We start from the raw sequence: 21,071 nt of genomic DNA on the forward strand, positions 1-21,071 counted from the left end.
ATAAAATCCATTTATTCCATCGGTGATCCGTTTATTTGGCAATCGCCAATGGCAGTCAGCAGGGTTTAAGAACATTTGTTGTTCGACCTGTTAGTCAAATGCGTTTTGTTAAAATATACTTTTTCACTTTTTTGGTCTTTTGGAAAATGTTGTTTGTGCTGTATTTAGACCCCTCTAACAAGAAATTTGTTTTGCATGCACACGTATAAAAATTGTGGTTTTTATCCAACGCAATCATAGGTTTGAACGTAGTTTTCAATTTAGACTTGTTTATATTTTTTCGTTTGGGCTTGTAATATATTTGCCTTCGGGTTTATATGATCCGTACATCCTATGTTGACTTTTCAAAATTCAAGAGTCTATCCTGAATTGAGGTAAATTGTATGGCTTTCCAAAGACCGTTTCGATTCCTAACATCACTGAAGAGACATTAATTGTCGAAATCCGGATATGGTGTATAAAAACCTTTGCACCTTTTGTTTGCGGTATACTATCTTTTCCGCAAGTTTATTGTTTTTTGTTTAGTATTAAATTGATAAATAAGATCCATTTATTCCATCGGTGATCCGTTTATTTGGCAATCGCCAATGGCAGTTAGCAGGGTTTAAGTACATTTGTTGTTCGACCTGTTAGTCAAATGCGTTTTGTTAAAATATACTTTTTCACTTTTTTGGTCTTTTGGAAAATGTTGTTTGTGCTGTATTTAGACCCCTCTAACAAGAAATTTGTTTTGCATGCACACGTATAAAAATTGTGGTTTTTATCCAACGCAATCATAGGTTTGAACGTAGTTTTCAATTTAGACTTGTTTATATTTTTTGGTTTAGGCTTGTATTATTTTTGCCTTCGGGTTTATATGATCCGTTCATCCTATTTTGACTCTTAAAAATTCAAGAGTCTATCCTAAATTGAGGTAAATTGTATGGCTTTCCAAAGACCGTTTCGATTCCTAACATCACTGAAGAGACATTAATTGTCGAAATCCGGATATGGTGTATAAAAACCTTTGCACCTTTTGTTTGCGGTATACTATCTTTTCCGCAAGTTTATTGTTTTCTGTTTAGTATTAAATTGATAAATAAGATCCATTTATTCCATCGGTGATCCGTTTATTTGGCAATCGCCAATGGCAGTCAGCAGGATTTAAGAACATTTGTTGTTCGACCTGTTAGTCAAATGCGTTTTGTTAAAATACACTTTTTCACTTTTTTGGTCTTTTGAAAAATGTTGTTTGTGCTGTATTTAGACCCCTCTACCAAGAAATTTGTTTTGCATGCACACGTATAAAAATTGTGGTTTTTATCCAACGCAATCATAGGTTTGAACGTAGTTTTCAATTTAGACTTGTTTATATTTTTTCGTTTGGGCTTGTAATATATTTGCCTTCGGGTTTGAAAAGTGAAAAAGTGTATTTTAACAAAACGCATTTGACTAACAGGTTGAACAACAAATGTTCTTAAACCCTGCTGACTGCCATTGCCAAATATACGGATCACAGTTGTAACATAATGGATCTTAATTATTAATTTATTACCAAACAGAAAACAATAAACTTGCGGAAAAGATGGTATACCGCAAACAAAAGGTGCAAAAGATTTTGTACACCATATCCGGATTTCGACAATTAATGTCTCTTCAGTGATGTTAGGAATCGAAACGGTATTTGGAAGGCCATATATGATCTAGTATCTAAAACTAGCATAACAAATGAAGAACATTTTCTTCATACCTCATTTGATCATACCTTCCGGTCATTGGTTAGATATTTATATCTTTCTTTTGCTGTTATAATTTGTACAATCAAAAACTAAATGATGAGTATCTTCTAGTGGACCTCCGCAAACACGAACATAGACTGGAAATACTAAAATACTAAAAGTCGTTAGTAACATCTTAAGTTTCATGTAATTTGCGTCAAAATTATTTTTAATTTTCTAGGGTCATAAGAAAAGCCTATAACTTTATTGCTTATCAGAAAAACAATTTCCAAACCAGTCATTAAAATAATTCTCGTTGCTTCCATTTGTAGTTTTACAAATTTATATAAGTAGACAATAGCAACGTTGATCCAGATTTCACAAGCATACTTACAAAGGGGACGGATAAAAGCTAAGTTCTATGTTTTAAGACTTTTTTCCTTTAGTATGTTTAGAAAAATAACACTCCAGTGCTTTTGGCTAGTAAAAATCTAAATATTTGCCATCAAAAGAAACTTAAATTATATCAAAAGTCTTTGAATTAAAAAACATTTACGACGTATATGTTCCAATTTTTGTACGAACAATCCCGTCCACACTTCCTCGACTGTGACCTACCAGATAAGACTTATCACTGAGTGTGTACTTACATCAGCAACACGAACGTGTGACATGTAAAGCAGGATTTTCGCAGCCTTGCGGAGCACTTCAAATGACCACTTGTTTTTGGTGTAGTACATGTTGCTTAGTCTTTAGCTTCTACGTTGTCTTTTGTCTTTTGTATGCTGTTGTTTATCTTTTTATTGTTTTTCGTTTTTTGTCATGTCATTGTCAGTTTGTGTTCGACTAATTTTGAGAATTCCTTTGGTGTCTTTTTCTTCTCTCTCTTATCTTTATTTAACTGCGTTGACACTTTTGTTTATAATTTAACGCATCTATCCTGTCGAACTTGAGGTAAAGGATACATCAGATACAGATAAGTGTTTGTCTGTTTGTATTTTTCTTTTTTAGTCATGTCGTTGTAAGTTAACTTTCGACTTATGAGTTTGAATGTTCCTTTGGTATACTTTGCCTCTCTTTTATTACTGTTTTGATATTGAGGTACTCCCGCAGAAGTAGAAGTAACGTATGACGATGAACTTTGTTAACAACATTTTCGAACTATTTAAGGTTTTGGTCTGATAAGTGAAACAAAATAATCTTGCCCAAAAAGAATAGAAATAAATATTCGACCCAACAAAGTGCAGGAAATACTGTGTAGAAAATCAAACGGTTAGAGTTAGTTACTATGCTTGGCTAAGTCAAGGACCTCGTTCGTGAGTGTGTTTGCTCGTGTATCTAAATTATATTGTCAATACAGAATTTGATGATGAAGACAACTCTTTGACTGTTTCCGCAGTCTACAATCTTGGAAGGTAAGATTTAAACAGGAAAGTCGACACTTGTATTTTGTGAGACGTAAATTTATCTTCTGTGCCTGTCGTTTTTGTTCTCCGTTTTCTTGTATCACATTGGCGATTTTACAGAGGCGAAACTATGAACTTTCGATTCGGTTCAATATGAACTTTCTATCGGTATTTATTTCACAACACTTGCTACGATCCTTCATAGGAGCCGACTTGTTCAGTTTTTTTTTACATTGATTCAGTTGTTCTTAAAGAGAAATTGTTCTTAAAAAGAAAATGTTCTTAAAATGAAATTGTTTTTATTGCAGCGATTAAGGCAATCAAAATAAGGGAAAAAATGTGACAGCCATGTTTGTTGACAAATTAGAAATTGAATATGGTATTTGCAAAGAAGTGGACAACAATTTGATCTATCTAATTTCAGTATTTCCTGAATATGCGTGAAATATATTTACAGTCGGACATCCTTCAGCTTTTAATCAAGCAGATATGTCTTAAGAAAAAAAACATCGTTTTGTAATGGCAAACACTCAAAACTCATACAATTATTGGATATATTGTATATTACATGAGCATATATGATATTGAGGTATCCTTTACAAATATATGTGTATCGATGAAGTACATTAGACATTTGTACAAATATCTTATTTACAATTAAAAAGACGGAAAAATTTGTCTTTAACACTATGTTTGAAACATGAAGAAAATTATGGAAAACAATTTGTTGAGAAAAAACACATGATTAGAGTAAAACAGATCCATGAATTATTTGCAAAAACTTTAAATGCCTTTTCTTTGATTTTTTCAATGTCATTTTCCTTTAGAATAGACTTGCCTTAGTATTGCCCATATTACCGAATATGCTGTTAAAAACAAACAGTCCATAAATCCATTAACTACCTTCTTCTTTTGGAAGGAGCTTTCCTTGTGAGCAGTTTAAATTTGCATCAATTCATGGTTTAAATATTTAATTTTTGAGTTTAGTTGTATTCCCATGAAATTTGGTAACCAGTCATTGCTTCTCAGCATAATAAAATGCAAGCCAATTGATATTGTTTAACTGTCACTTGGCCAAAGAACATATTTATTTCGAAGTGCATTTCTAATACAAAGTTTAGCTAACTTCATCTACTCTTACTAAAAATATCGAAAATGCTATGTCAAAGGGGTCTTTCTTGTATTCAGTTTGACAATTTCAGATATACTTATGTTTTATCTTTGTTAGCTGGTATACATCACTACATTACTCTTAGACTCAATATATAGACAACAAGATATATCAGAGTGTATCAATAAAAATCACAACTTCGAATAATCACCCTATTTCTATAACCATTCTCCTACTAATTTACCATCTAGCCATTAAATACAATATCTTTTCTTTTCAAACATTATTAAAATTTGACTTTTTTATTGAACTTTGAAAACATAATAAATGTATAAAGTTGGTACTTTCAATCACAGTTAAACATAATGCAATGGTTAAATTTGTGATAAATTTCCAGACTGTTGAATAGGTCAATAAACTGTCTTGCAGCAAGGCAATCTAAAGACCCTTATAAAAGTTTTAAAAGGTTTTTAAACGTACAGAAAGCTTGGCAACTTCCATTACACTCTAAGGATATGATGGTATGTCCATATTTCGACCGGGCATTGATGTACATACATGTATACATCATCAACAGCTACAAAGAACGATCAATATAACAAAACAAATGAAAGTTCGTATCTAATTTGATATCAAACGTTAGTAGGTTGTTCTGCGAGTATCTTGTTACTATTTTAAGATTTATCTAGTTTGTAACATAGCAGGCAAGCATTCTCTGAATCTTTACAAAATAATTAATAAAAAAGCTGCGCCATGAGCGCATGAAACGCCTGTCGCCAAGTGGACAGTTTTCGACAATTTTTCAACTAATAAAGTTCCATAACTCTGCAATGTCATATCCGAAATTTATAAAAAACAAAAGGGAGCTTATTTCAATAGGTACGAACAGGTCACCAAAGTTTCATTATAACTGCTAAAAGCATTTTTGAGTTATTGTCCAAAGTACTGGAAAATCCCCACTTTTTTATTAACAAAGTCCCAATACTCCAACATTTGTCCAAAACGTAAAATCAGAATTTTTAATAAAAAAGGAACTTATGTCAAAATAATTAAATACTATAACTCAGAAATGTACAATCTACAATTTATAAAAATCGAAAAGGAGCTTACGTCAATGGATTTAAACAATTTACCAAAGTTTCATTTTTTGAGTTTCATGAAAATTGGTGGAAGCGTTTTCGAGTTATTGTCCGACATGTTGATGACAGACGGACAACGGTATACCATAATACGTCCCGTAAACGGGTGTATAAAAATCAAAATTTTGTATGTAGTAGCAGAATTGTTATTTCATATTTTTTTCATCCTTATATAAATTATCATGCATGTGACAATTTTGCCAAAATTGTTTTTCAATTATAGATAAAAAGTCACCTATTAGTTCTCAGTGAATATGTACTCAACAATCCATTCTACATGCATATAAAACAAAGTATATGTTATCATCACAACTGCAGTTCAGGTGTCGATAACAGTATACCATCTATTGTCAGAAGAACAAATAATAGGCACTTGAACAAGATGATCTCCTTTAATTTGTCAACACCTCTGACCAGTTCTTATCACATTGAACTCATTCACTCAATTTCCCATTATTTACTGTTTAAGATAAATGTTTACATTAGACCTGATGCTAGCTCAACATGTACCGATATCATTTGCACAAAAGTTCAGAAATAAAGTCGGTGTTTCTAACGCTAGTTCATTATGTACAATTTGCACACAAGTTCAGATTAAAAGTCAAGTGTTTGTATACTTTATAATTACAAATGATCAACAAATATGACGATTCAAAAATCTGATTTTAGAAAATTTATTTTTGTAGATTCATAGTACTCAGACAGGATACATGGGCTGTAAGACTAAGTTTTTATGTCATCAAGGGAGATAACTTACCTAGGACCACCAGACATTGTGGTACATGTTTCTTCAGTGCAGTATTCACATATAGTACCATATAATAGATTGATTCTGTTGAAAAAATCTACAACTGTAAAATAAGAGGAGGCAATTATTATCCTAGAAAAAACACAATATATGCACATTGTTACTATACATGTTTAAATATACATGTAGGTTAGCAAATTATTACTGTTTTATGTCCCTCATCAACTATAGTTATAAATCTTTAATAGGCTGGGTAAAAAATCCCAAACAAAACCTCTTACTGTTCCAGATTTACACATGACATATTTTCATTCAAATATCCCTTAATTGGAGTCACCTGCATGTAGGTACATGTATGCATACAGTTCACTAAATGTGACTCTGTAAATCAAAATTTTAAGTGGAGAGTTTTTAAAATCAAATCAAATCCACACATGGTAATCTTGCTCTTTTGCTATGGCCTCTAACTGTTACCCATGGTCTAGCCTTAACTGTACAAACAGGATTATTGACCTACTTTGATTAGCATTTGAACTAACAATGTTGAATTTTGGTAATTCTTAGTTAATATTTACTCTCCCTTAACAGATGATTATTGTTTTATGCTTGATGATAAATTTAACAGAGAACTATTACAGAGTTACACAGTTTTGTTGAAATCTCTTCCTTACCCATTCTGTCAGCAGCTGAGACGAAAAATAACATAAAAAAATAGAAAACAAAACATGTAAAACTAATAACTGATAGATACATGTAGAACAAAATTACTACTAAATCTAAAACCAAGATTACTTTTTTACAAAATTTACTATGCTACAACACAAACACAATATTCAATGGTATTTAGACATGTTCAAGGGATTTCTGGTCCTTAGTTCTACAAGAAAAAAGGGTCTGGATTGGAGGTCCTTCATTTCTGTATTCTGCAATTATGGTAATTTCTCCCTTTTCTTAAATTTTTTATGTCAATTTCCTCTATTCTTTATAATTTTTAGAATAGAGAATGGAAATGGGGAATATGTCAAAGAGACAACACCCCAACCAAACAGCAGAAAAATAGTCCAAGACCTATTTTTCTAACTTTCTCTTTTCTTTTTCTGTAGTATTGGTCCATTATTCTCTATTCTGTAAACCACATCCAGACCCTCATAAAAAACAGTACAATATTATGTGAATGTTAACATGGTTAACTATCATTTCTCTAATCCTGTAATCATTGGTGATGTGTATACATTAAAGCAATTCTGACCAGTTTGACAGGTTTTGATAAATTTGCAGTATTTCAAAAGGTTTACAAGAGGATCATACAACTTGTGCTCAAAATAAATATATCCTAATGGGTGATTAAAGTAAAACTAGGTTCAGTGATTTCTATGATTCCGTTTTTCTTGCTACAAAATCAATTACCCCATAAATTGCCTCTTTAATCTAAAATATCAATACATCGAAAAAAAAAAGGTCAAACACTTGTTAAAATCTTTTTGTTAAAAAAGAGCCTAATTCTAGTTGAAATATTTATCTTAAACTCTGGCAGATATTATACACTAACTAAATTATGCTTTAACAATGTGACAGTTGGTTATATTACCAAGATTACAATGTATTATAGATAGCAGTTTCATCTTAACTCAATATGGTAGAATAAGCCTAAATGTATTACCAGAAAATTTAGTTAATCAAAGGATCGAAAGATAAACATCAACATGATCACTTCAAAAGAAATAGTTCCTTCACCATGTTCACTGATATCTAGGAAACAACTTCCCCAATAACTTAGAAATCACTTCCCCATTGTTTTAATGTGCAGGTACATTCTCTGAATTTTGGAAAAAAAAATAACATAAAAAACATCTCATGCTACAATACAAATGGATGTGAATAAATTCAATTTTTCATATTTTTTTTCATTGGCATGTATACCCCAATACATTCATGTGTGCAATCTACAAGCCTTGTGCTATTCCATGTATTCTTAACCTTACTGTATTTTTGGTTAACATAGAAAATTGATTCTGAAAAAAAATTGTGGAAAAAAATATGTGCATTCAAGGTCATGAACAATAAATGTGATAAAATTTACATGCCAGTTTCTGATATCTACGCATGCAAATTAACTACATGTATTTAGCAGTTTCTCCGACACCAATTAAAAGTATACATCAAAAGCTCGTTAAAAGTTTACTGAAGCGTATATGCAGAGGTCAGACTCGAACCATTTCGATCGCATATTTGTATTTTCAATCCAAGATACACAATGATCAGTCTGATGTATTGTGGCCATTCCAAATACAAGCACTACTTTTATGCGGAATGTAGTTTTTTTGTACCCACCATGAACAGCCAACCAGTCATTTAAATCCTCATTTGATGGTAGCTTAACAACTTCCCTCAAATCAATACCAGAATTAAGCGAAGCATTTGCCTGCTTGTGTAAATCATACTTTAAGCTACCAGGGTCAAACCGCTTCTTGGGCTTAAACGTCTGCAAAGAAATGAATCATACATGTTGTATAAATAAGTATATAATGATATATGGTTTAAGCTTAAGATGTTTGCATTGGTATACACATGCAAGCTGTCCAACACGACTGCCATTGATGAAGAATTTGAAATCTGAAATGGAAATGGTTTATACATGTAATATTATAGTACCAACCATGCACGGCAATCCAATCATTTAAATCTTCTTGCGGTGGTAACCTGACAACCTCCTTCAGATCTATACCGGAACTCAGTGAGGCATTGGCCTGTTTATGGAGGTTGAATTTGAGAGTACCCTTTTAAAACTTCTTCTTTGGTTTAAATGTCTAAAACATACATGCACATTAAAATAATATAAACTGCATTATTTAAATAAACATTTATCATGTATATATATATACAAAATGTTTATATATATGCAAAATGTATATAAAGAAAAGTTAAATGGAATCTGTATGTTTTATATATATATATATACATTGTACATATGTAAGAAAATTAATTAAAGATAATAATCGTTTCAATTCATCACATTATCTGACCTTTGACTGATCTTTAGGTACAACATGTACAATGTGACTTGTAAACAAACATGTCTTTTAAAATTGTATGTTTTATTCCTAAACTTAGTGATGGTTTCATAATCAATCAGAGATACAAATGTACATGTACAGTGATGTATGTATATATTCTACTTAAACTTTTTTTAGTTGTAAGTGATTTCAGGATCTCATGGATCTCTTATTGAACTTTTGATGGCTTTCAAAAATAGAAAAATGTAAACATAATTTGACACCCAAACTTTAAAATCACTTGTAATTGTACTTAAAACTTTTAAACACTTACAGTTGTAAGTAAGTGATTATAACATCAAGGATTATCATAAGAAAAGTTTAAATGAATATCTTCCCGTTTTACAATAACTCCTCTCAATGCAATACTGCAAAATTTTATTTTAAAATGACTGCTCCATAGGGCCAGTTTTAAATTTAGCTACTGTAAATCTTTTATTTCAATGTGTCAAAAAAAAAGAAGATACGTATACATACATGTATAAAGTCATGTTATTGGTTATACATGTACATGTTTTAGATACATATTATACACTGTACATTAATCTAGATCTTTATAAGCACATGTTATATAATATACAGGAAAGACTTCACCGTATTAAATCTTAAAAAAACAATTTACATTGTCAAGTGTTTATCCCCGAATAACATGTGTTTCTTGAATAAGATATTAGACAAACTGTCATAAATTGGAAAATGGTAAATGCTACGTAGTTGATTCTTCTTTATTCATGTATTTCAAAGGTGTTGTAATGTGAAGGAAGTGACGTTTCGTTAAAATAGTTACCATAAAATTAAGCTGGTTAACTCAATTAATTATATAGAGTCCTCCGAACACCGCTTAATGGTATTTTTTTCATAAATCAATGAAATTGATAAGAAAACCAAATCAAAGGTTATAGGTATGAACACAATTAAATGAGCTACGGAGTAATGTGTTAGCTATTTTGGCATATTTCTATAAGTTATTAAGGATAAAAAAAAATTGTGGAACATATCAGCGTCAGGGATTTTACTAAACGTCTTTTTTATAACCGCTAGTTCTTTGTTTTTGATTTTTTTTAAGTCTTCCAAATATACCTTTTAAGAATTAAAATCAAGAAGTTTATTTACTTGAATTATCTATTGACGTAAACAGTCAATGATTTTACCATGCTTTTAATAGACTCCAGCTACACATTGTTATGTGTTTTAATGATTCATCACAGTTTAATTCCATAAATTTATTTTGACATAAGCGAGGAATTTATAATGCAATTCAAATAGAATTTAAATGAGATAAAGTTTGTCTGACATCTTATTCAAGAAACACATGTTGTGCGGACATAAAAATTACCTTTGATCTTTCCTCTTCGAAATACAAAGTTTTGTTTAGATGTATTACAATCTTATCTCAATCTAATACCTGTATATGTAGTTCCATTTGTGGTTTTGTTGATATTTTTTTACAAATCATTATCAGCATCTGAGAGCATAATATTTTGTTTATGGTGAAGGACAGTAAATGGCCTATGTCACTTTTTGATAACATTTGCATTTAAATTTTGCTCGTTTGACTATAACTGAAAATCGAAAAAAAAAAATAATGCATATATGTATATACCTTTCATCATTCGATATATGACTGATTGACTTTTTTACGTGAACATTTGTATAGAAAGCACATGACATCGGTCAAAAAACTTCTAAAATTTTGTCTAAAAATCATCTAATCTCTAATTTTTGATACATTGATTTTTTTTGGAAAAACTTTTTCAACTTATTGTTCTAGTTCGTTCTTATTTTGTACTGTTACACCACTGTCCCAGGTTAGGGGGAGGGTTGGAATCCCGCTAACATGTTTAACCCCGCCACATTCTCTATGTATGTGCCTGTCCCAAGTCAGGAGCCTGTAATTCAGTAGTTGTCCTTTGATAATGTGTTACATATTTGTTTTTCGTTCATTTTTTATTCCTAAATTCGGCCGTTAGCATTCTCGTTTGAATTGTTTTACATTGTCATTTCGGGACTTTCTATAACTGACTATGCACTATGGGCTTTGCTCATTGTTGAAGGCCGTACGGTGACCTATAGTAGTTAATTTCTGTGTCATTTTGGTCTGTTGTGGAGAGTTGTCTCATTGGCAATCATACCACATCTTCTTTTTTATATTATATGTTGATGATACATGAATTTCCGCTTAAATGTTATAAATTAATTACAAGTTCACGCACTTTGTTTTCACGGTATAAATCATTCAAGTTGGTGTTCTATGTGAAGAAATACCACGAAACGTCATAACCTTCATACTTCGTCCAATAACCGATTGTCACCTAGTTGGTAGTAAATAATATTTTAAGACCTGCAAGGCAATGACATTACGATTATTTCGACGGGTCGCGGTATTTTTTTTTAATGGCATGGTCTTTTAATTAATATGACGATGATCACATTTCTTATATAGTTTCCACTACCTAGACTTTGGGCAGTTAAGATTTTGACATGTCATTTCGACTCTTGTTTTGTGAGGGTTTCAATTGCCTTCAGATGAAATCTTTTTTTTTTTGTCTTTGCATCAGATCAGATCGACAATGTAACAAGGGGATTAACTCTGACCTTTAAGGACCATTTGAATTGCATGTCTGTACTCAAATCACAGCACTTGTTTCTTTGTGACGACTGTTAAATTTGGTTAGTTTTTGGTTTAGCTGTTGATTTAATCTCATCCAAAGAAATATACGAAGAGCGATTGTATGTTGTATTTGAAAACAAGTGATTTTTTCTTATTTCATTTAAATTCAATTTTTCAATCTAGTATTTGCTGAATTTGCAGGTAATAAACTTTCAACTTGTACATGTATCTAACAGCTTTTGATTTATCAAGTCTTGCTTGAAATGGAGTTTAGACTTTGCAAACATATATTTTTGTTTCGTGTTTACTATCTGAATGTTTGCAATGATTTATTTTACCCTGGTCAAAAGCACAATATTATACCATTTATCCAACCGATCATTCACTTCATTATCTTAAATTTGGAATAAACAGTTCATTCATAGTCAGTTAGAAGATAAATCTCTAAGTGGGAAAACATTTAAATGTTTTACTAAATATAAAAGGAAACATGATCAGTTATTTAAATATAATTTGTATGAAATTACACGATATCTGTTTATAATCCTTGAGATTGGACACATTTTCTACTTCAATAATGTATCATCTGTTAAATGCGGAAGTTAACAAAAATAATGTTACTAATTTTCCATTTCGATATGTTGTTTATAAATTTAATCTGCATAATATCCGATATCTATAATCCTAATGATTGATTCTGATGATATATGAATATATATGAAGCTAGCATTCGGAGTAAAATCATGCTTGAAGCGTCAAGATTGATGAATGTGGAGGGTACTGGTATCGTTTATTTATTAATTTTTCAACAATTTAGACTTTTCTGTTCCTTATGTGTTGCTCTATTATTCTCTTTTCTGTGAACTCCATTTATGCTCTCATGCAGAATTTATAGAATTGTATTTGTTATGCCTATAAATGTAAAAATAATATGTCAATGCCTACCCTAATATATATGAATTATAATATAAAACAATCAAAACCACGTACACTTAGAGAAATTTCACACCGATCAGTTTTATTGAAATTTCCAACAATGTTTTAAAGGGCAATGAAGCATAAGCGAGATTACCAGCAAAGATCCAGATACCATTATAGATGCATTATTTTGTTTGCGTACCAATACAGCATGTGTATCTTTTGTAAACCATTTTTTTACGTATTTAATAAAGAATTTTCCGTCAGGTTGGATACTAATTTGGTTTTATTTAACTACATTATAATGTGTTAGGGTAAGTTTTGTTTACTTTAGGAATTACAACATTTTCAACTTAATACGAATAAAATTCGACATCTTGATTTAATGTTTGTTAAAGTCATTTTGAGAACCAATTTTTTCGATGTTGTGTGTTTTAAATTGACAATAAGTGTCGATTGAAAACAATCTTTACGACAGCTTCCCAATTGTGAACTTTCTATTGCTTTGTAGCAACATGCAAACAATACGTTAATACCATATTCCATCTTGTATTTTTTATCTGATTTTCTTGGTGAGGGGGTGCTGCTCACAAATAGTTATTTGACCAAGAGTTCCAAGTGAGGAAGTTGAAATAATCCCTTTTAGTGACGACATCACAAGAGGGTTGGTTGTTATGAAATATTTGTTTCACAGATTACGACTGATATCTTCGTAACGAGAATTTTGGCCCTTTTTCCCGAATGTGACCTACCGAATTAGACTTATCATCGAGTTTAAACTTACATGAGCATTATGACGGATGCCACACTTGGAGAATGATCTGTTTATCCTTCCAGTGCATGTCCGATCACTCACAGTGTTTGGTTTGTGTTTAATTTTTTATGTCGTGTTTTTTGTACTGATTTTTTTGACAAACTAACATTTGAACATGTATTGAAAAGAGACGAACAACATATCTAATCAATCTAATTTTGAATATATAGGTGTTTTTTTTTTATTATTCAGTATTTCCTAAATACACATGAAATAAATTTGAAGCCAGGACATCCACCAGCTTTTAGTCAAGCAGATATTTCTACACAAAGAAAACACCGTTTTGTAATGGCAAAAAAGTCGAAACTCATACAATCATTGTTTATATTGCATTTAGCCTGAACATATATAAAATGATATATCCTGTATAAACGTATCGATGTAGTACATGAGACATAAATACACATATATTGAAGACCCATTGCGGTCTTCTACTGTTATTTGCTCTTTGGTCAGGTTGTTGTCTCCTTGACATATTCCCCATTTCCGTTTTCAATTTTATTCTTATTTACAATTAAAAAGACAAAAAACATTGTGTCATAAAAAGTATGCTCGAAACATAAAGAAAATAAGAGATAACAATTCTGTTGAGAAAAAATCATATAATTACAGTAAAACAAATCTATGAATTATTTGCCAAAAAACATTACAAGCCTTTTTCTTAGATTTTTCAATGTCGTTTTTCTTTTTGAAAAGACTTGTCTAAGTATTGCCCATATGACAAAATGTGCTGTTAAATGAATAAACAACCCACAAACCCCTTATACACCTTCCTCTTTAAGAGATGGAATTGTTTAAGAAGATCTTTTTCCTGTAAGTAGTTTAAATTTGCACCATTTCATGTTTTAATTTTTTTACTTTTGAGTTTAATGGTATTCCAATGAATTTTGGAAACAAGTCATTGCTTTAAAGCATAATAAAATGCCAGTCAATTGATATTGTTTTAACATAGCTACTTACGCGTTATTGGAAGGATGAAGGGTGAAATATAAAAAAATCAAGAATTCAAAATTGATTGTATAAGTCAGAAGTGGGTTAGTTAAGGAACACAATAAGCTAAGATTATTTAAATGTGTCAGAAGTACCATCAGTTGGGACTTAATTTTTAGACAACGAACTTCAATGGATCAAAATTTGATTCCTGTGATTCCTGTGATGCTGGGCTAATTACACATATTTCTTAGATTAGCTACCAAGATATATCTGAGTGTATCATTAAAAATCACAACATCGAATAATTTTCAACCTTATACTCCTATTTCTATTAAAAGTATCCTACTAATTTTACATGTAGCCATTAAATAAGATATCTTATCTTTTCAAACATTATTGAAATATGAAATTTGAAAAAATAGCAAATTATAGAGTGAGAACTTTCAATAGCAATTAATCATAATGCAATGGTTGATAAATGTGTAATAAATTTCCAGACTGTTGAATAGGAAAATATACTATTTACAGAAAGACAATCAAAGACATATTTAATTAGGTTTTTAAACTTCAGAGAGCATTGTAATTTCCATTACAATCTATAGCTGGTATGCATTTATACATCATTCATAGCTACAATGAACAATCAATATAACAATACCAAAAAAAAAGTTCATATCTAATTTGTTGTCAAATGTTAGTAGGTTATGCTGCGAGTATCTTATTACTTCGTTAAGATTTATGTAGTTTTTATCATAACAGGCAATCCGACGGATACTAAGACTCGTCCAAATATCTGCCTTATAGTTTTGAATATGTGAATACATGTATCATCCACATCTTTCTACATCTATCATCAAATCTAACTAACATATGCGATGGAGAAAGAAAAACAATTTGGTTAGTCTCTTACTCAAACTCTACGCGGTTCATAAAAACACTGTGCATTTCACGTGTTTTCAACATATATTTGGTTAGTATGGCGAATTAGTAACACGAATGAATAACTTACTTGAAAAGGAATCCAAAATTCATATATGTCAAAGTAATAATCGTTGATTTTTTTTAGAAGAAGCTATAATCTTGTTAACATATTGTTAAGACAAAACATTTAATGTAACACAATAATTAACCAAATGAATGCCGGAAGTCCCCATACATAATTAAAGATATGTAGCGTCAAATAGCAGACATATTTACTAGTAAGATTTGATTGCCTTTTGAAGCTGTTCCCAAAAAACAACATCGCCGTACTCATCATTTGGATACTCAATATATGATTGACAATGCACCAGTTCGAGTATTCTAAGTGGAAGATTGCAAGCAGACATTTGCTCGTAAAATACTAGGAAAAGGATGTTCTCACAATTGCGTTCATAGATACTCTCCATTTTAGCCATATTATATTCGAACATACACCAGTACGAAGCTAAATAATTTGAAGACATAATGACAATTGTTTTCCGACTGTTATGAATTGCGGATGTGATATTAGTGGCGATGTCATTTCCGGGTAAGAAATTACGCCTATGCAAGCACAGCTGAATTCCACAATTTTTTTCTAGATTATTGAGAAGTTTATGGTGGACAAATTTGTCATCCTCATTTGCATATGACACGAAAGCATCATACATGTATAATCGTTCATCTTTGTTGTCTGATTGCGGTTCGGGGTCATTCCATTTGACCTTGACCATATAGTAAAGATAGCGTAGTTTCCATCTGTATCTGTAAACAATACCACCACATAGAATAAAAATAAACATCAAAATTCCAGTCGTTAATCCAATTATCAAACCTTCATATGACATACATTCCTTTCGTATTGTTTCATAAACTTCTCTAGGGTTTTGCAGAAGACTTATGGTATTTTGTGATGTTTTACATTCGTATTCTTCCCGATGATGAAGAATGGTTGGTGTGTCAATTATCCATTTGAGGAAAGACAGAGAATCACAATTACATACCAGATTATTTCCACAAAGGTCTATAGTGAGATTTGTTTTCATTTTTGCTATCGAGTTCAACGCGTTCATGACATAATTGCCAAGGGAAGATAATCTGTTATTGCGTAAATTCAAAAACGTGAGCTTTTTCATATGAGAAAGTTTAAAGTTGATATCTTCGATCATGTTTTCACTGAGGTCTAAACTTTCTAAATTGTATTGCCTTTGAAATAACATATTTGGTATATTCGTTATTTTATTTTTAGAAAGATTGATGTACACGACGTTATGGAGGTTCTGAAATATTTCTCCGTTGACATCCGTCGGTATAACAAGTCCTAGTAGATTGTTTTGTAGCAGTAAACATCTTAAATTGATGAAATCTGGACTAAAAAATGTCTTTGAAACATTAGAACAAAAGTTTGCTGAAAGGTCCAAATGTGTCAGTTTTTTAACATTCGTTATTGGTCCTGTCCATGTATGCAAGACATTATCACTAAAATCTACATTTTCTATTTCATTTGCAGTGAAACTCAAGTTTGGTAATTCAAATTTTACGTTGCTGGACCTCAGTGAAACCTTTATCAGATTCCTTGGCATTGGAAACACAAACTTACCAGATCTATTTTTAAACAGTTCCAAAATTGGGAGCTCTGTATATAACCAATTGTTTTCAGAATTGATGGTAACAGTTTCTTCTTTAATAGGACATTTTTCTACATAGGATGAGATAATATCAAGAGGAGAAGTATTGTCAGACATTTCCAGTGATGCAATTGACATATTTGTGAGATCAAGCAGATATTTGCCTGCAGAAAGCATGTTTTTCCTTATATCTACACTTTTGAATGTTTCAGGTAAATATTTAATTGCTCCGGATTCTATTGTCTGGATACGATTCCCGGCGGCTTCCAGTCTAACAATTGAAGTATTTCGTAAATTCCATATATGAGAAGTTTTCAGGACTGTAGTCTTTTCCAAAAAACCATGAATATAGTTAAATTTCAAGATTTGAATTGCCGAATGTTGCAAATCGGTGGTAATATTTTCAAGTGCTTCGAATCTTAAACATGTATTTAGAGAAACGTCAAGTTCCAATATATTTCTCAATAGTTTAAACGTTCCTTTGAAAAGATATTGTATCATGCATTTGGATAAGTTCAAATGAGATATTTGAGTAAAGAACAAGAATGTCTTCTCTGTTAGTATAGTCATTTTGCAATTACCAGTAGAACCAGATAAATCTAGAATTGTAAGGTTTTTTAAATAGCTAAATTTTTCATCAAAAATTGCCATTTTGTCTTCAACATAATCTATTGACAGCGATTCTAGTGATCGCAGTTTCCATAAATCTGGCACGAATGATGTATGGACATTTCTTTTCAAATTCAATTTTTTTAAGTTCTCCAGGAAATGAAAGGCTGAATATTCAAACGAAATGTTTTCATATTTCAAACCATTGTTGCTAAGATTTAAAGAGAGAAGATTTGTGAGTCCTTTGAACGAGTTTTTTCGTATTTGACTAATATTATTAAAGGACAAATCCAAAGTCGTCATTAAAGAGTTGCCTTCAAAAATCCCATCTTGTATTGTACTGATATTATTATTTCGGAGATATAACTCTTGGATATTGCTTGGAAACCTAGGTATACGAAGTAGATCTTTATCTGAACAATCTGCTATAAGATTTCCTGAACCAGGAACGTCTTTGCATAGACAGGAAATAGCAAAGAGACATGCTGTCCATTCCTTCGTCTCATTGAGTATTGCATGTTTGCAACAACTTAGAAATACAAAAGCAGTAACTAACATGTAAGGATGGTTGATGTTCCCTGCAAAGATAATATGCAGCTAATATGCAGTCAATTTCAAACTTGCAATGTATTTAGAAAAATAAAATGCAATTGCTTAATGACGGGAAACTAGCTGGACACTTATTTTCCGAAAACAAGCAAGATAAACTAAATTATTCATAAAATAATGTAAATCACAGTTTGAAAAGTTGTTGTACTATGTAAACTGATCGAAGTTTCCCTCAATCGTAAAGGCATTGTATGAAGAAGAATACATTTAGGTTATAATCTAATGAGAATTTAAAACTAATGTTTGGTAATAACTGTTGAACACATGAGTTTCAGGTGTATGCTACAATATTGTAAGGTATCGAATTTGGGCTCATAAGATAATTTCCAAACTTGCTGTTGTTATATTTTTTTTACATTTCAGTTATAATTTTGAAATAACTCATCAAAGATACAAAGATCAAAATTGGTTACCGTAGACATGTGCGTCTTCTGTATAAGACTGATCAGTGGTACTCTAATCAATAGTAGCAACATTGGATACAAAGTTGAAGAGCATGACAAATCTAGTTACTGAAAAGTTGTGCCTTTAACGGTTAAGTTACAAAGCGTTAGAAAAATCCAACGTTTTAAAAAACTCTAGATTTAAAGAAAAAGAACAAACCACTGATCTTTTTTATCAACTGAAAGTGTTGGCAACTGGATTGGTGATACAATCGGGGATCAAACATCCACCAGTAGTGGTACCGACCCAGTCTTAAACATTTTTTGCTGTCTTATCTTATATGGACTATGTTCATTTTATTTCAACTTGATTCTAGAGTCTGTTACATTTAGAGCCTGACAAAATGTATATTGTCTGTCATTTGTTGACATCTAGATGTCCTTTGTCGTTAGGTTGCTGTCTCAAGAATATATTTCATTTTCATCCATTTTGTACATTACGCCTTTTATCGCAGTTCTCAAACTTTAATAGCACGGGTTTAAATAGTTGTGAAAGAATCATATAATGAATACTGAAATGACAAAACTAAATTTTCCAATTCCTTTTTGGACAAGACACATAATTATCATTTAGAAACTAAGGTCATTGACAAGGCATCAAACTACGGAAGACACAAAACATACTCATTTTGAGATTAGATCAAAGGTGTTTTGTGAGTATTTAACTGTATCTGTTCGTGGCCGAGAATATTTAGTTTTAATCGGTCATTACCGAGTATCTCTCTTGTGGGACTAAGTGTAATCTCATATCCCTTAATAGTTTACAGGTCGCTCTCTTTGTAGCCGGGTCAAACTAGTTTTGACGTACTCACACTTGATTATTACTGTTTCTTTGGAATTTTTGCGGCCGGATTTATATTGTTTTATCAATCTTCACCCTTGCCTAGTTGTATTTTGAGAATCTTTGTGGTCGAATAAAATTAGTATAATTAGTCCTCACTTGTGGCTAAAAAAAAGCAAGTATGTGAGCACTTCTCATTACCGAACTGTTTCTTTCGTATTATGAGGCAGGATTAAACTCCTTTGTATGGGCAGGCTCAACTGTAAGTATGATAACCAATCTGTTCTAACTGGGTTTTTAGTCTCTTTGTAGCCAAACAGACCGACGTTAAGGACTGACTAGCTAATACTCACTAACTGGTTCGTAATTATCGTTGTGCTCGAAATAAAGTTATTTGTATGTGTATTACATGTATTAACCTTTACCCAATTGTTTAGTTTGGATATTTGATGCGATTGTTAAACAAAAAATGAGAGTACTCACTTGTATCTAAGTGTATGTAAGCACTCACCTGTATCTAAGTGTATGATAGTACTCACCTATATCTGATTCTATTAAAGTACTCACCTGTATCTGAGTGTATGAAAGCACTCACCTGTGTCTGAGTGTATGAAAGTACTCACCTGTGTCTGAGTGCATGAACGTACTCACCTGTATTTGAGGGTATGATATTACTCACCTATATCTGATTCTAGTAGAGTACTCACCTGAATTTGAGTGTATGAAAGTACTGACCTGTGTCTGAGTGTATGAACGTACTCACCTGTATTTGAGGGTATGATAGTACTCATTTATATCTGATTCTATTAAAGTACTCACCTGTATCTGATTGTATGATAATACTCACCTGTGACTGAGTGTATGATAATACTCACTAGTATTTGAGTGTATAAAGTATTTACCTGTATCTTGGTGAATAAAAGTTCTCACTTGTATCTAGGTGAATGAAAGTACTCACCTGTTTCTGAGTGAATTAAAGTACTCACTTGTATCTGAATTTACGAAAGTACGAGTTTGTGTATATACTCAACTGTATCTGAGTGCATGAATGTACTCACCTGTGTCTGAATGTATAAAAGCACTAACCAGTGTCTGAGTGTATGAAAGTTCTAACCTGTATCTGAGTGAAAGAAAGTACTCACCTTTGTCTGAGTGTATGAAAGTACCAATTTTTATCTGAGTGTTACTTGAGTATTCTGTTTCAATATTAATCTCATTTGAATTAAATTGCAGTCTTGGATACCAGCATTTGCTTTCATACGAAACTAAATAATTCTTTCTCATCATAATATGGATTTGTGAAAATAAGAACATATACTTACACATCTTATGCATCCTTAGAAAAAAGCAAATAAGTCGCACAACTCCATAGATAGTATAAAGTTACCGAACCCGGAACAAGATGTTTAACTTAATATGTATGGTCAGGAATTTAACACTTTACAATTCAAGTGAATAAAACGTTATTATAACCTAAAATTACCAATATGTAGTAGTAATTTCATATCTAAGGGGCGTTATTTACGATCATTTGAGATAACATCTGATATACAAAGAAGTAATCAATCATTTATTTCCATTCTCTTGGTATATACAGAACAGTTGATTTTG

At 31.5% G+C, this 21,071-nt stretch overlaps 1 protein-coding gene across 1 annotated transcript; it reads right to left on the reverse strand.

Annotated features, from left to right (window-relative positions):
- Positions 1 to 14,025: 14,025 nt before the first annotated feature.
- On the reverse strand, positions 14,026 to 20,865 carry LOC127704794 (toll-like receptor 4). The gene is made up of 2 exons (XM_052209004.1): positions 20,783 to 20,865; positions 14,026 to 18,205 (listed from the first exon to the last, which is right to left on the reverse strand). The coding sequence occupies exons 1-2, from the start codon at positions 20,793 to 20,795 to the stop codon at positions 15,627 to 15,629; spliced, it is 2,592 nt and encodes an 863-aa protein (XP_052064964.1). The 5' UTR covers positions 20,796 to 20,865; the 3' UTR covers positions 14,026 to 15,626.
- Positions 20,866 to 21,071: the final 206 nt, after the last annotated feature.

The sequence above is a fragment of the Mytilus californianus genome, unplaced genomic scaffold, assembly GCF_021869535.1.
Source record: "Mytilus californianus isolate M0D057914Y unplaced genomic scaffold, xbMytCali1.0.p SCAF_6, whole genome shotgun sequence".
Taxonomy (NCBI): domain Eukaryota; kingdom Metazoa; phylum Mollusca; class Bivalvia; order Mytilida; family Mytilidae; genus Mytilus; species Mytilus californianus.